Below are 16,301 nucleotides of genomic sequence, written 5' to 3' on the forward strand. Positions count from 1 at the left end.
AACGAAGCTTCCAATTTTTTCAATAAAAATTTCGATAACATCTCTTCTAAAACTCAGAGTCTGCCACCCTTCTCGGGTCCCATCCAAACATTCCACAAATCCTTCTCAATCATTTCCAAATAGCAAATCATTTTCAATAATCAAACTTTTTTCAATATCAAATCCTTTTCAAATTTGTTTTAAACCAAATTCCAATATCAAATCAGGTTCACTATCAAACCAAATTTCAATATTAAATCTCTTCCAATCCAAACCAATTCTAATATTAAATCCTTTCAAAAATCAAATCATTTTCAAAATTAAACTAAATTCCAATATTAAATCTTTTCAAAAGTCAACTCATTTTTAATAACAAAACATTTCCAAATCTCAAGAAAACTAATTCGCCAACTGCCGATTTAACAAAATCAATAACTCTAAATATTCAACCTTTTCAAATAGTCAATAATTTCACCAGACAAACAACTACAATCATCCAGGGCAACTCAATTGAATTCATAAGATTTATAAAATCATAAAAATATACTTTTCGCATTAATATCGACTTGTAACAATTCTTGAAAGTAAAATAAGTTTAAGGAAAGCGTCCCTACCTCAAATAATCAAAACCTATAAACCAACCACGTCAAAGAAACCCTTTTTTCTCAGCTCGCACACAGCGACAACTGCATCTACAGCTTCGTTTACTTCTGCAACAATAAAAACAACTTTTATTTCAACCATGAAATTACTGGAACTTGACTCTAGAACGTTAACATCGTGAAATTCTCAATAATCTATAGCAGAATAATAGCGGTAAGGATATCAAGGCTAGAATAACTTACTACAGCTAAAGAGAAATGAGACAAGCAAGTGGAAGAAGCTCCGGGGACCTTTACTGATGCAGAGTAACTCACAATAATCAAAATCCAAGAAAACAGAGGCTTCTGCTGCATTTTTTGGTAACCACAACCGTGGTAGGGCAGCTTTGAACAGCAGTGGCGGTGAAGCACAAACAGTGGCGACACTCCTCCTCTCCCTTTATCCCGCGTGTCTCTCTCTTTCTTCGCCATCAGCGGCGTCAACATATTTGGCGGCGACAGGACAGCTCGACGGCGACATCCATGGGAGCTCTGCACAAAGCTGATGACGACGGGAGGCACGAATGACGGTGATTCCTTCGCGAACCCTCTCTCTCTGTCGCATCTCTCTTCCCCGATGGTTCCACCTTCGATAGTAATGGCAACTAGCGCAGCGGCAACCCCTCTACCTTTGCGGTTCTTGCTTCCTGACGGCACGGCGATGCGATGGTGGCGGGCTTCCTCTCAGCGACAGCGGCAAGTTCGATGGTGACGCGGCTCCAACAGCAGCGATGGCTGGCTCCTTCCTCTCTTCCCTCTCCTTCTCTATTCCCCTCTCACTTCTCTTTTCTTTCTCCGTTTTGCCCTCTTCTTTCTCTATTTTCTTTCTTTCTTTTTTTCTGAAGGGATGGGGCTGGGTTAGGGGAGTGGCAGTGAGGCGGTGGCTAGGTTAGGTTAGGGTTAGGGTGTGTTTTGAATTTTAGGGTTAGGGATTAATTTGGATTTGATTAATTTTAATGAAATTAGGGTATAGAGTATTAATTTGAAATCCAATTTAATTCTTTAAAATTACTTTAAAAATATTATTTGTTGTATCAAATTACTAATTATTTTTCAATCAAATACTCTAATTAAAAATATGAGATAATATAATTAGTTTTCTTTATTCATAAAGCTTAAAATATTAAATTACAAAAATATTAATTATTTAAATTAAATCATTTAAAATTCTTATTATTTTACAACTGTTAAGCTTTATAAATTTAAATATAGAAAATTATTCAATTATTATAAAATTAGATAAAATTCTAATTTAAATAATCAAAACCTCATTATTTTCAAATTTTTAAAACTTTAAATTGTAAATAGAAAAATACTCAATATTTATAAAGTTAGACAAAACAATTAATTTATTTCAAATTCAATTTATCAAAACTTTCCTTAATTATCTTTAATAAAATAAATTCTGAAATTTAAGCTGTTAATGAATAAATGATTTGGAATTAGCTCATAATAAAACTTTCTAAAAATTCTAGGTCTTACAACAAGCAACAATTCAAGTTTGGTGTTATGATGCACGAGCATCTTTCTTATCTTTTCTTAGTGAATTGCATGCGAATTTGTTGAATTATTTTAAGATTTAGGTGTTTAAGCCACCATGAATGCTACTTTGAGTTATTTTGCAATTTGGTTGATTACAGGTAGCATTCGAGAAAGTTTGGCAGAGTTCAGAGAGGAAAAAAAAGGCTTCAATATGTTGCCAAGGTGGCGTCAAATGCCACCTCACCAGCGTTTGACGCCGGGACACAGAAAGCTCCCATTCTCCTCTGCCATGGTTGCGCCAATGCCATAACCCAGCGTTTGGCACCAGGGACCTCGTTTTGCATGAAAAGTTGCTACCCAAGTGATGCCAAATGCCACCAACCCAGTGTTTGGTGCCAAAAGCGCGAATCAGAGTGGTCCCCACATGATTCAGCACCAAATCCTTTGCTTTAATTTGATTTTTAAATAAGTTTTGAATTAAGAAAAGATATTTTTAGGTTTTGGAATTTAAATTTTGTATCAATTAGGATTAGATATAAAAGGAGAAGATATCTTAGCCTAGGGCTTCTTCTTCTTCTTCTCTCTTCTCCGCACTTTTACGCTTTTCTCTGCTAGAGTTTTTCCGCACCATGAGCAACTAAACTTTCATTGTTAAGGTTAGGAGCTCTGTTATTTTAATGGATTAATATTATTGTCATTCTTCTCTTAATCAATGCATTGGTTTATTTTCAAAGATTGATTTTGTTCTTCATCCTAGGAATTAGAGTATATTGAAAAATAACTCTCTTTCTAATTGAATTCTTGTTGAATCTTGGAAAAGTTAAATCACTTGAATAACATCTTGAAATCAATTCCTCACAATTATCTAATTACCTAGACTTAACGTGAAACATGACATATAATCATCTTATCTTTGGGTACCTAGAATTTGTGTGGCTCATAAACTAGTATTGGACTTAAACTTCTAATCTAGATTGAGTGACCAAGGAATTGGCAGTTGGTTTGGTTAGAAGAGATTAAATTACTAAGGAATTAGAGTTTAATCAATTAAGGTTTTCCATGAATTGAACCTTTACATGATTAAAGTGAGTGATAAAAACCATTAATCTAGAAATTTAACATCTCCAAAACCTTAGCTGTTTTCTCATACTATTTTCACTAACCGTTCATTACTTGCCTTCTTAAATTCTCTTATTCATTGCTTTATGATACTTGGAACACAAAATACTCAGATTGGCTTGTCTGACTATTATAATCATCCAATTATAGTTGCTCAATTCATTAATCCTTGTGGGATCGACACTCACTCACCTGAGTTATTAGTTAGCACGACCCAGTGCACTTGCTGGTTAGTTTGTGATATTCGAAATTCACATCATGGTGACACTGAGGGTTGTTCCTAATGAGATGTGGTAATTAGGGATTTTTGTGAAATTAAGATAAAGAGATAGACTATAATCTCTTAGGCGAGTTGCCATGTTATGGTTCGTACGAACTCTAGGCTTGAACCTTGTGGGACTAGAGATTAGGATTGGCTAGCGGGTTCTTTATTGCCCTACTGAGAATCCTGTAAAGGATGATGTTCTCACCCATTGTGAAAATTATTTCTGTTTTTTAAATGCAGGTCACAGCACTCCTTTATAAGCAAAAGTCTTATCTGGAAGATGACGAAGAAGACTTTTGTTTCTGTTTAAGTTTTAGAATCTCTCATTCTTTTGAAAAAAATTATATGATGTATTTATTTTAAAGACTTGCCTTTAGAAGTTTATGATGTATGTTTGGAGCGATAGGTTATATATATATATTATTAAGTATGAACGATCGGCAAATTGTCTTTTATCCGAGATTTAAATTCTCTTACAGACTTTTAGTTTAATATATTTTCTATACATAAGTATTTATATCTCAGCTTTGTGTCATAACAGTATAACACCAAACTCTCATTGATTTATGACTCAAGCATAAGGTTTTGAGGGGTAAAGTGTTACAACTACAAAAGGTCTAGTGATAATGATTTAATCATTCTACTGTTGTATGTGGATGACATATTAGTGGTTGGCCCCAACAAAAATTAAATCCAAGAATTGAAAGCACAGTTGGTTAGGGAGTTTGATATAAAAGACTTGGGACCATCAAACAAGACTTTAAGGATACAAATTCACCGAGACAAAAGAAATAGGAAGATTTGGCTATCGCAAAAAAATTATTTAAAGATCTTATAACGCTTCAACATGCAAGAATATAAGTCAATTTCAACCCAACTTCCTATGAATTTTAAATTATCCTCAAGTATGTGCCCTAGAAGTGAAGTAGAAAGGATGAAAATATCTCGAGTACCGTATGCGTCAACGGTAGGAAGCCTTATGTATGCCATGATCTGTACAAGGCCAGATATTACTCAAGCAATTGCGGTGATAAGTCAATTTATAGCATATCCGAATAAAGAACATTGGAACGCTGTTAAGAGGATCCTAAGATACATCTAAGGGACCTCGAATGTTGCATTATATTTTGGAGGATCGAAATTCATTGTAAATGAATATGTCAATTTAGACTTTGCAGGTAATCTTGATAAACAAAAATCTATTACAGAATATGTATTTATATTTGCAGGAGAAGCTGTGAGCTAACTATTTAAATTACAGATATAATTCTATCTACTACAGAAACTGAATATATGGCAGCTACACTAGCATGCAAAGAAGCTATTTGAATCTAAAGGTTGATGGAGAAACTTATGCACAAACAGAAGATTTCTATGTATTGTATTGTGACAGTCAAGGTGCCTTGCATATTGCAAGAAATCCTGCCTTTCATTCAAAGACAAAATACATTGAAATATAATATCACTTTGTTCGAAAAGTAGTAGAAGAAAGGAGTGTGGGTATGCAAAAAATTCATACTAAAAATAACCTAACAGATACCATGACAAAGTTAATCAATATTGATAAGTTTGAATGGTACAGATTTTTTTATAGCCTATTAAATACATGAACAACATGAAATTGTGAAATTTTTAATATCAAAATTAATTTTAAGTAGGAGATTGTAAAAAATAATAAAACTAATTTTTTTATAAAAAAAAAAAACAAAAGTCAAACAAAATGAAAGAAGAAAAATTCTCCTATTTATAAGTCATTGAATATTAATGATGGTAAGTAATATCTATTATCCACTTTTTGTTGTTGTATAATTAAAGTGAGAAAAATTTTAATATAAATAGATAATTTCATTAGATAACAAAAACATTGAATAAAAGAGAAGTCGTCTAAAAAGAAAAATATAAAATTTTTTTTGAGAAGTTTTTTTATATATTTAAAGGTGTATTCTTTTTTATAAAAGAAAGTATTATTATAATCTCTTTGTTATAGAAAAATTTTTTAATTTTTTTAAAAATTTATTTTATACAAATTTTTATTTTTTTTTTAATTTTTTTTAGTGTTTAACAGAATTAGTTTTTACTAATACTTAACAGAAATAGTTTTTAACTTGGCAAATTAAAAATTACTATAAAAAAATCCCAAAAAAAATTCTAAAATTGACAACAATAAATAACTAAACTGAAAGCTTACGTTTTTGTGATTGTGACAGAGTACCAGTATGACGGTGTAAGTGAATGCGAGGAGTTGCCTTCATATTGTAGGGTATGACTGTAGTCTATACTCTCTATAGACAAGCTTTCCAATCATTAGCCTATTGCACGCGCTAGGCGGTGTGCATTATAAGAATGATTGCGACGATGCCATTTATGAAAAAGCATCCCTACATTATCTATCAATGATGGAAAAGGAAATATATAATAAATATTAATCATATCATATCATATTCAATACATTATTGAGTTCTCACGGACATTGCTATTTCTAATTTCCTATGTACGTAGACAACTCATGTAAGAGAGTTAAAATAGTCAACTACTGAACAACTATCATAAAGGCCCAAAAAGGTCATGCTCTCATTGAACTTAGTTGGTAAAGAAAAAGAGAGTATTACAATCCATATTGAAATAACGGCAAGTCGTGTATATGGTTTGAATTACCTGACTAAATTTTTTTTCTCAATCCAATGGATATGGTTTTGATATTTTTGGTCTGAGAGGGAGCATTTTAAAAACGGTGGCCTGCTAAGGAAGCTTAGAAGGCGCCTAGAACTACAATACTTTTTTTTTCTCGCCACAGAGAATTACAATATATTTTTATGGTCAATATGAAATTATGAATAAGAGAATAACTAGTTCCTTTCGGACAGTATTAAGGTTTGGGCCGCTGTAATGAAATTAACAACCCATGATTCCCAAAACAAACTAAGAAGCTGCCATGACCAAAACCCAAAATTGGTTAAATAGATCACAGCATTCACCCCAAGATGAGGAGATATATTACTATTCCTTAATTGATAATATTATTCTATTATATATTACTCTCAAATTACTATTACAATAAAAATTTTCTCGTATTATTTCATTATTTGCCCTCACTACATAGTAACGATTCACCATTTCTTTAAACAGTTTTTTTTTCTTTATATCAGTAGCATATTAAAAAAAAGAAAAAGAAAATTCTATTGAGTTTTTTAGTTTTTTACACTATAATTTGAGATAACTATTCAACTATTTTTGTATATTTTATGGTGATAAATTAAGGAGAAATAAGTAAGTAATTTGGAGAATTCAACTGAGTTCATCATTTTCTTCATTCACAATCGTCCAATCATATTGTCTCACTTACTCACTCTCTCCACTGAAACTTTAAACCGTAAAAATTCGTAAGCTTCCAGCTCCTCCTGTTGATGAAGAAAAATCAACGATTCAAATGGAGTGGTTCAGACGCAACCTTTCTCGGAGCTCAACTAACAATAGCGCAGTCTCAAATCCCAGTTCACAATCCAACTCCAAAGAATCTCAACAAGAATCAGAAGAACAAATTTATGGAATCACTCAAGATTTGATAAACCACCTCAAGTCCTTCACCATTGACACCTTTAAGAATTTCCCTCTCCAAGGTTAGACCCTTTTTTCCTATTTATTTACTTCCTTTTTCCCCTGTTTGATTCCAATATTGAAGAAATGGAGGAGGAAAAAAAAATGAGGGTTTAATAATTGAACATTCACTTCGATGAAGGTTATCAATCTTCATAGTTTTGGAACCCCAGGCTACATAAATTTCCTTAATTTTAGCGTTCAAGTGAAATGAAATGAGAGGTTATGGTGCTTATGACAAAAAAAAAATCTTGTTACTGTGTTTGTAGTGTTGTGTTGGGTTATTTCTTTCACTTTCTTCTATTGATTGTCATTTTATTTGTTTGTTTGGGTGTAGATGAAGATGATTCCGCCAATGGCGAAGAGCCTCGATCGACTTCAACCAAAGTTAGAAAGGATCTATCTCAGTGGCAGGAGAGACATGCAGTTTTGATACTCTCAAGAGTCAAGGTTAGTTTTTTCCACTTCATCCTTGGAATTTCAAGATTTTCTTCCCATTGTTCTTGTGAACTGTGATGATGAACTATTTTGAATCCTAAAACTTTAAACTAGCAGTCCTTTTCGCCTGTACAGCTTATAGAAGTAGAGGACTTTGGTATCTGATAACTGATTTATTATATCTCCTTACAATTGCTTGAGCTTTCTTGTTCATTTTTGAAGCACTTTATATCAAGAGAAAGCAAATTATTTTGGCAATGTTTTAGTACCTAACTCTAACTTGTGGCATTTTCTGGCCTTAACTTTGCGTTTGTTTCCTAGGCTGGGACTAAGACTGAGGGACTAGGACTGAGTATTGTCTATTGTGTTTGGTGACTAGAGACTGAAACTAAAATTTCAATTCCGAGACACAAAATTTCAGTCCTTCAGTAGAAAGTGGGGACAGAGAAACTGAAATTTCTAGGGTCAGAGATTGAAATGTTAATAACATTTTTTTTTGAAGATATTTTCATTTAACTTTTCGAATTTCAAATCTACCCCTTAGTCTCTATATTTATCTTAAACCAAACATGATATTAAGACATAATTCAGTCTTGTATATTTTATACCAAATACAATACAGAGACTTAATTTAGTCTCTGTCTCTCAGCTCTATCTCCCTTTAAATGCAGCCTAAATGTTTGTCCAAATGACTGATTGGGTAAGTTTTGAATGCTTTGTTACCTTTTGACCTAGTGGTCATGAGCTCAAATCCTCAAAATAGTCTATCTAGTTGTGGGAGTATGATTGGGTACATCTCCTTCCTATATGTATCTCTCTAGGTGTGGGAGTCTCATGCACACACTAGACTAATTTGTGAAATGAACTGTTTTCTTGATTTTTGCTATATTTAGGTTTTAGATTCTGACTTGATACCCATCTCAATTGTCCGTGAATGAATGAAGTATTTTCTGTTTTTACGAGTTTGGATGAGAATTAGGATATTAAGGGCTTTGTGAAGGTGAGCTATGCTAGCACAAGCATCAGGCATTTGGTTGGAGTGTATCACTAGAAACTTTAGCTATAGATTTTTCCTTGTTAAAGTTTTGGGAAAAATTTGGTGTGACATTGTTAGATATTTGAACGGATTGCATAGTTATTATGAGCGAGCAACTACCATGTGCTTTCCCCAATTTGGGCTTGTTCTAGGAAAATGTAATATCCTCTTTAAGTGATATTTGCTAACCTGATTTTACTCTAGAGTCTAGATGCATTAACCTTTTCTAATAGAATAAATGCTTAGACAAATACTCCTCTCTGAAGTGATTGATGAATGAACTGGCACTGTACACACACTTTTACTCTGTAATTTATGCCTATTTCAAAGTGAACATCCAGCAAAATTACATCAAATCCCATTTGGCTCCTTTTAGATCATATCTCTTTATACTTCATAGCATAGCACAGCTATTTAGTTCATGTGGCAGTCAGGTCCTGGGAAGCCTGCTGTTTGGGGTATTTGTTCTACTATTGCAGAAGTTACAACAGTGCTCAAATGTTTCTCAAACTCCTCCCACCGGTTCCCAGGACCTAAATAAGAATGACTTTCTGGGCTGTCTCTGGCAGTTAAATTTGTCCCTTTCTTTTTTCTTTAGAATTTGGTTCATTTTTCCAATTGTCCTCTTTTTTGACCCCTTTGTGTCCCCCAATCGAAAGTTGGCACAAGTAAAAGAATAGGCATTTTTTGAGTTTTGACAAATCTAGTTTGAGATTGCAAGGGCAAATAAGAACTTTTTCACCATTCTGTACAAATGTTTAGTCATCTATGATTTGATTACCGAGTTCATACTGGTTTTCTGAATCGACAGCAATGATTGATATTCAATTTTATATTAATAATTTTTATCTGTGCTGTGACGGCTTTAACATAAGTTTGAATCATTATTGTCATAAGCTGTATGCGCTGCATAGAGTTATCAGAGAACTTTATCTGATAAACTATTTTTCTCCCGATATATTTATCCAAATTTATGAACACTTGGTGGTTAGGCTAAATTCACAACTAATGGTTGCATTCGTCTGTTAGGCCAGTGTGGGTATGCATGTTACTTATATTATTAACAGCTTCACAATTTGACTTTATTCTAAAAGCTTTGAATAACTATATAATCTTATAGTAGGGTGGAAAAAAGCAAAAAAAAAAAATAATGAAAATGAAGCAATTATTAGTAACATCTTAAATAATTCTAGTTTGATATATTTCAGGAAATTTCTCAACTAAGATATTCACTGTGTCCCCGCCATTTGAAAGAAGAGCAATTTTGGAAAATATACTTTAAGCTTGCCAGGAGTTATGTTGTCGAGTAAGTTATGCACGTTCTTGTTAATTTCATGACACATTTACAAGTTATGAAAACTGAAGTTCCTTTGAATTTCTTGCCAAAATTTTTCTCTTGTGCATAAAGCATACGCTTTCGAAATTTTCATTCTTTTTCCACAAATCATATTTTGTGCATGCATACAATCACAATGCTTACACATATACATATAGCCTATAGGAGAGAAGTTACTAAGACATACTGTAACAAACTATCACCCTTTCCCCATTTCATTGCTAACAGATATGAGCTGCGTGCCATTCAACGGGAAAAGCTGAAAAAGATGGCAATGGAGGATGAGAAATCTTCAGACAACAGTCCATACGAGGTTGAAATGTCTGAAACAAAGCCTGGGAACTTTCTAGAGCCTCAACCACCATCATAGTTTGAAAGCACATCTATTGTTTAGTAGTTAAAAAAGGTTAGGTATTAACTTTTTTTTGGTGATAAACGGACTAATATATTTCAAGTCTTAAAAAGCTATTCAATGGTATTATCATATTGGTTTTAAGTTGATTTCTAGTATTTTCTGTCAATTTTAATTGCTGACCAAGATCTTTGATTCTTGAGGTAATTTGCAGATGGTGAAATAGTGCTGAATCCTTGAAAATTTCTGAAGATAGATTTGGGAAGGAGGTATGCTACTTCTGTAAATGAAATGTTTAGGTTCCATGAAAAAAATCAAAACCACAGATCCAACAAGTAACAGCTGAACCACTGTGGCAGATGACTTGCCGTGCCTTGATTTTTATCAAACATGCTTCTTTTATGTGATTAACACCAATGAATGAAGGATGAAATTTATCTTTGTTTGGTTTCTAGTATTTGTCTTCCCTCTTTATATCTTTTGGTAGAACAAGAAATAGTGAACTAACGTACAAACTCTATTTGGACTTGTGGATTTAACTAGGATGGGGGCATGGGGCATCAATACTAGATAGATAGTTACCGACTAAGTCTTAGATGCATGCTGCACTAAGATCATCTTTTTATTTTTTTGTTGCCCTCGGTATCCCTAATCCGGTAGGCCAATGAGTTGTTGTATACAGAAGGTGATATTCGAACCTCCGATATTTATTTAAGAGGACGAAGGAACTAACCACTCGACCAACCCAAGTGGTTGCTGTCCTAAGATAATTTAGCAGCATAGATTTAATGGAAATAATTTATGTAAAATCATGCTAAAATTGGTACCATTGGATTATTTTGGCGCATATGCACCAATTTACATTATCGCATTGTCCATTCCAGATTTACCTTTTTATTTCCCCCAAAGTTTACTTGGTAGGTTGTTCAATTTTATTTTTAATTTGTTTGCATGAAATTGTTTCCGATAATATAATGACACAGCATATTTCAAGTTTTGACATTGGCTTTCCATATCGTCAATATGAATAATATTTGGCCAGTCTTGTAGTGTCTAACCCTACCACAGTTTCAAGTGTTGTAGTTTTAAAAGCATTCCTCTTTCTAGTATGAGGTTCTTTGCATTTTGGAATAGTCAGGCTTTTGCCAGATAGATAGAGCAATACTCTTGGAAAAAGGAGGAGAAACTTTTGCGGAGCCATTTCACCAAAGGAAAATTAACTAAGCCATTTAACTAACGAAATGTTTGGAATATGATGGTCATTTGTATTGCACATAAATATTACGTTTCTCAAGACATTTTGCCTGATGATAATTAAGTCATAAAAATGATTGGTTTAGATTAGTTTGTGGTTCCATGGCCGTTATTTACCAACAATTTGCCTTCCATCACATTAGCAAAACAAAAAGACACATTTCATATGGACAAAATTATTAAAGCCAAAATAAATTTCAATATTCAAATATACCGATTACTTCCATGGTAAATAAGCTTTGCATTTTTTTATTTAAAGAAAAGAAAAAAGAAATAAAAAAGATTTAGTCTTCGATGCATTTATCGCCATTAGATTCCAAGTACTTTCATAATCTTGTATAGGTTCTGAGTTCACAATTTTCAAGCCACTCTTCTTTGAGGTAACTAGAATAGAGCTAAATTTTGAGACTGTGACAAAGGATAAGTACTCTACATTAATTCTCCACATGATGGTCCATAACTACCAAATTACAGACATAATGAAATTACATAAAAGCTAACCTAGCAACTACCAACTAGATATACCCCACTTCCCCCAAATACAAAAACACTAGACACGTTACTAACCCTTTTTTCTTGTTGTAAAAGAGCATCAAGTAAATCCTAATTGGTTAGTTAAAAGCTACTAACTAGTTGTTAAATTACAAGTCATAATAAGTTCTTGAAATCAATTGAAGTTGAAGGCCACAGAACCCCATATGACTATGAAAGCTTGAGGCTAGTGATGTACTTGGACCCATTCATACCGTCCTGAGAGAGGTACATCATTGACAATGTCATAATTGTACCTGCAAAAATCAAAATTGGAAACATAAGATTACACATTTATGAAAGTATAATTACAATTATTTATTATGCAAGAAATAAATAAATTAAATTAAAATAAGAGAGCCGTGAGCATATATATACTTGTCCATAAATATTTTTTGTTGCTGCTTCTCTGCACAAGCAAAGAACTCCTCCATCTCATAAGTAGTTGGAATATTTCTTTGAATGTGTTCAAGGATCATTGGGCTTGTGAAAGTTGATGATGTCCTTTGCCTTGTGGTTGAACCAGGTGTCTCAATGGCATTTGAATCCCTTATTAAACTGCATGGTGTGCTTTCCCTTGTGCTCCTGAATCATCCAAACAAAAACACTAATCAAAATATCGTTGGCAGGAAAAAAATAATAATAATAACCACCATCATGCACAAATACAAGCAGCATTGGCTAACAACATAAAAAATCATTAAAAGTTTCTGCAGTACCAGCTGCATGCATGCTAACTGCTGACAGCATAACATGTTATTTTGTAGTGGAAAAAAAAAATACAGAACACAACAAGGGCAAAAACAAATTTTCCACAATCTCCCCTGTTCAGATGCATTGCATAGAATTAGAGACAAGTTGATAATTCGAAAAGATCTGGCATTTTTACAGGACAACCTCTGACCCAGTGGGCTCAAGCACTTAAAATTAAGAATCTTTTCTCCACACACTGAAAAACCCAAATACAGGGGTTCCATAAACACTTATTCAGACTGCAGCAAAGGGCCATTAACATTTTACAATTTAAGATGACAGTGACACAAGGCATAAGAGTTATTGCTGCTAGTACTACACACTATTGATAAAGTCAAATTTTGGGTTTTCAACAATGGCAATTATGGAGCACTAAACTCCATGAGGCATCTTTGCAGATCAGAGGACAATCAAAGTGGGAAGAGAAACAAGAACAAAGAAATACATGATGGATTCACAGGCTCATTGCAGTAAACATTTTCAAATTTCATGAATACTATCTTGAAGAATTTATTTTATAGTGAAAATCTAAAAATAAGAAAAGGACTCAAAATAATAACCGAGTCTTGAATCTAGAATCAAAATTAGCTAACAGATAATTTTAATCATTAGTTACAGTTTTCAACTTGGGCGGTTTCCATTTGCGGAGGAATTAAATTAAACGACTTATAAAATGATAATAAAAAAATGATTGAAACAGCATCAACACTGTAACAAAGGCGAAAATGAATAAATATATAATAGCACATCAACAACACTAGCTTCATTATTGGTTTGTTCGTTTGAGCATATTATTTAATTTAAGTAAAACAACAGCAACAACAAATTGGGTTTAAGAACAATAAACCATATTTTGAGAGATTATGCGCTATTCCAATTTTTTTAACGGGTTCGCAAATATCAAAACACCGAAACAACAAAACTTAAAATTTTTATATATATTTATTTATAAACAAAAGAAGAAAAAACCATTCGAAAAGTGCGGTAGACAAAACTGTAGAACCCATAAAAAGTCACCCAATCTACACATATACTAGCAACCTAAAAGACCTTCCACGTTCTTCAGTACTCAGTTCTGAAAGAGTATAAAAATCATAGTCACCACAAATTAAAAAAAATAATAATAAGACCTCAATGAAAGAGACTACACATGGTAGTTAGATTTCTTTAATTATTTTGCGAGTTGTGACTTCTTCAACAAAATAAACAAAACTAATTTCTAAAAAAAATGCAAATTGGCAGCGGCAAGTAATAACACCGAAATTCTTTCCCTTCCTTAATAATACACTTTGAACCGGAAAAAAAAAAAGAAATTACAAAAAAAATTCCAAAAACAAACACAAAACATACATGCAAGTACACAGGAAATTAAAACTTCAAAAGAAAAAAATAAAAATAATGTCTTCTTTTCCTTCCAACCCTCGTTAATTTGAATTCCAAGTAAAATGTGCTAAATTTTCAGCATATACACAAATAAAACTAAAAAATCAAAGAAATAAGAATAAAAAAACAGAAAAATTAAAACAAAATAGAATAAAAACAAACAACTTCCATGAGAGAATGAAAAGATTAATTTCTTTTTTATATATGTACCTATCTCTTGCTTCAGCTTCCAAAGTGTTTTCCCCAAACGAAAACTCAGCGTTCTCCTCAGCGTCAATGGAAATCCTCTTCTGCTCGGTCAGCATCCGAGAGGTGACTCCCGCCGCGCCGCCGCAAAAGCCGGACTGCTTGGCCGGCGGCTGGTTCTTAGGGCGGACAAGAACCTTCTGGAGACGGCGGCTTCGTAACTGAATGTAGTCGAACGACGGAGCAGCTGCGGAAGACGGCGGCGGAGAAGGAGGAGATTTCTGAAGCGCGAGGGTTTTGGCTCGTGTGCGAACTCCCATTGGAGAAGGAGCAGAAGAAGATGATGACACCTCCATGACTGCAACTTCGCCTCCCATCTTCGATTTCTTCATGTACTTCCCCATTTGGTTCAGGTTTTGTTCGGGTATGAAAATTTGGGGATTTTGAAGAATTTGGTACCAAAATTAAAAAAATGTCGAGTTTTGTGAGAGAGATAGAGAGAGAGATTGTACACCTGAGAAAAGTGGGGGGAAAGATTGGAGTTTTTATGTTTCTTTTGCTTTTAAATGACAATGATGTGACTTTTTTTTTTACCTTTGATTTTTCCATTTTTATTCTTTGGTTTTTGGTTTTAAAAAGGAATACGAGGGGAAGCTTTCGTTCTAGCCATTCAGATTTTAATAATTGATTAATTGGATGTTAAAAAAGAAAACTCTCTTTTACTTATTTAAATTAGCCACATGATTAGTTCATAAATAAATAAAGAAGATATAATATAAAATAAAATGTAAATAGAAGATTCTAGTTTTGATTTTCATTAATATAATTATCTCACTATAATAATAGAAATAATTTATATATTCACTATTATTATATATCAACGTATGAAAAAGAGAAGAAAATATAGAGAGAGGGAAAAGATTGTTATTGATGTTGTATTATTAATGGAGGCTTAACCTCCTATTTATACACATAAGGGGACTTCATTTTCAACTTTCAATTAATATGAATTCATCTTTGGAAAGATGATTCCTTCAATTAACCGCCCAAGTTATAAATGGGCATCCACACATTTATTCTTATCACAACACTCTCCTTTGGATGACCATTTAGAATTATCCCTCATTAAAATCTTACTAAAGAAAAACCTAATAGAAAAAAACTTTAGTGAAGGAAAAAAAGTACAATATCTTTTGATGGGGACTACCTCGTTAAAAACCTTGTCAAGAAAAATCCAATGGGAAAAAACCTGACCAAGGAAAAAAGAGTACAGTCTCCCCCTCTTGTCGACATCATTTAATGTCTTGAAATCGGCGCATCCCAATCTCATGTACCAATCTTTTAAAGGAGGATTTTGTGAGTGACTTTGTGAATAAATCTGTCAGATTGTCACTTGAGCGGATCTGTTGGATATCAATTGTCCCTTGATTTTGAAGATCATGAGTGAAGAAGAATTTGGGAGAAATATGTTTTGTTCTATCGCCTTTGATATATCCGCCCTTAAGTTGAGCAATGCATGTTGTATTATCTTCAAACAGGACAGTTGGAGCTATCTTATGATCAATCAGTCCACATGATAACAGAATATATTGGATCAAACTCCTGAGCCAAAAACACTCACGACTTGCTTCATGTATCGCTAGTATTTCAGCATGATTAGAAGATGTTGTTGCAATTGTCTATTTCGTGGACGTCCATGATATAGTTGTTCTACCATATGTAAATAGGTATCCTGTTTGAGATCTCCCTTTATGTGGATAAGACAAGTAGCCAGCATCTGCATAGCCAACTAGTTGTGACTTGGATCCATAGGGATAAAACAATCCCATATCAACCGTCCCATGAAGATATCGAAAGATTTGTTTGATTCCGTTCCAATGTCTTCTGGTTGGAGAAGAACTATACCTTGCTAATAAATTCACAACAAATGATATATCGGGTCGTGTATTATT

General features: G+C 33.3%; 2 protein-coding genes across 2 annotated transcripts; one reads left to right on the forward strand and one right to left on the reverse strand.

The window, feature by feature from the left end:
- Positions 1–6,772: 6,772 nt before the first annotated feature.
- Positions 6,773–10,696, forward strand: LOC107474785 (uncharacterized). The gene is made up of 5 exons (XM_016094422.3): positions 6,773–7,103; positions 7,418–7,530; positions 9,763–9,860; positions 10,119–10,296; positions 10,457–10,696. Exons 1-4 carry the CDS (start codon positions 6,914–6,916, stop codon positions 10,258–10,260), a joined length of 543 nt encoding a protein of 180 aa, XP_015949908.1. The 5' UTR covers positions 6,773–6,913; the 3' UTR covers positions 10,261–10,296; positions 10,457–10,696.
- A 1,216-nt stretch (positions 10,697–11,912) lies between these two features.
- Positions 11,913–14,896, reverse strand: LOC107474787 (cyclin-dependent kinase inhibitor 3). Its single transcript, XM_016094425.3, has 3 exons — positions 14,374–14,896; positions 12,406–12,612; positions 11,913–12,284 (listed from the first exon to the last, which is right to left on the reverse strand). Exons 1-3 carry the CDS (start codon positions 14,751–14,753, stop codon positions 12,215–12,217), a joined length of 657 nt encoding a protein of 218 aa, XP_015949911.1. The 5' UTR covers positions 14,754–14,896; the 3' UTR covers positions 11,913–12,214.
- Between the last annotated feature and the right edge of the window lie 1,405 nt (positions 14,897–16,301).

The sequence above is a fragment of the Arachis duranensis genome, chromosome 2, assembly GCF_000817695.3.
Source record: "Arachis duranensis cultivar V14167 chromosome 2, aradu.V14167.gnm2.J7QH, whole genome shotgun sequence".
NCBI lineage: Eukaryota > Viridiplantae > Streptophyta > Magnoliopsida > Fabales > Fabaceae > Arachis > Arachis duranensis.

What these genes read in the sequence shown, in the direction of transcription:
- LOC107474787 (XM_016094425.3), bottom strand. Translation starts at nt 14,753, where the DNA reads ATGGGGAAGTACATGAAGAAATCGAAGATGGGAGGCGAAGTTGCAGTC. An exon ending in GAAGCTGAAGCAAGAGATAG is followed by an intron (nt 12,613 to 14,373) that starts GTACATATATAA and finishes TGGATGATTCAG; the next exon opens with GAGCACAAGGGAAAGCACAC. An exon ending in CAAAAAATATTTATGGACAA is followed by an intron (nt 12,285 to 12,405) that starts GTATATATATGC and finishes TGATTTTTGCAG; the next exon opens with GTACAATTATGACATTGTCA.
- LOC107474785 (XM_016094422.3), top strand. Translation starts at nt 6,914, where the DNA reads ATGGAGTGGTTCAGACGCAACCTTTCTCGGAGCTCAACTAACAATAGC. An exon ending in TAAGAATTTCCCTCTCCAAG is followed by an intron (nt 7,104 to 7,417) that starts GTTAGACCCTTT and finishes GTTTGGGTGTAG; the next exon opens with ATGAAGATGATTCCGCCAAT. An exon ending in GCCAGGAGTTATGTTGTCGA is followed by an intron (nt 9,861 to 10,118) that starts GTAAGTTATGCA and finishes CATTGCTAACAG; the next exon opens with ATATGAGCTGCGTGCCATTC.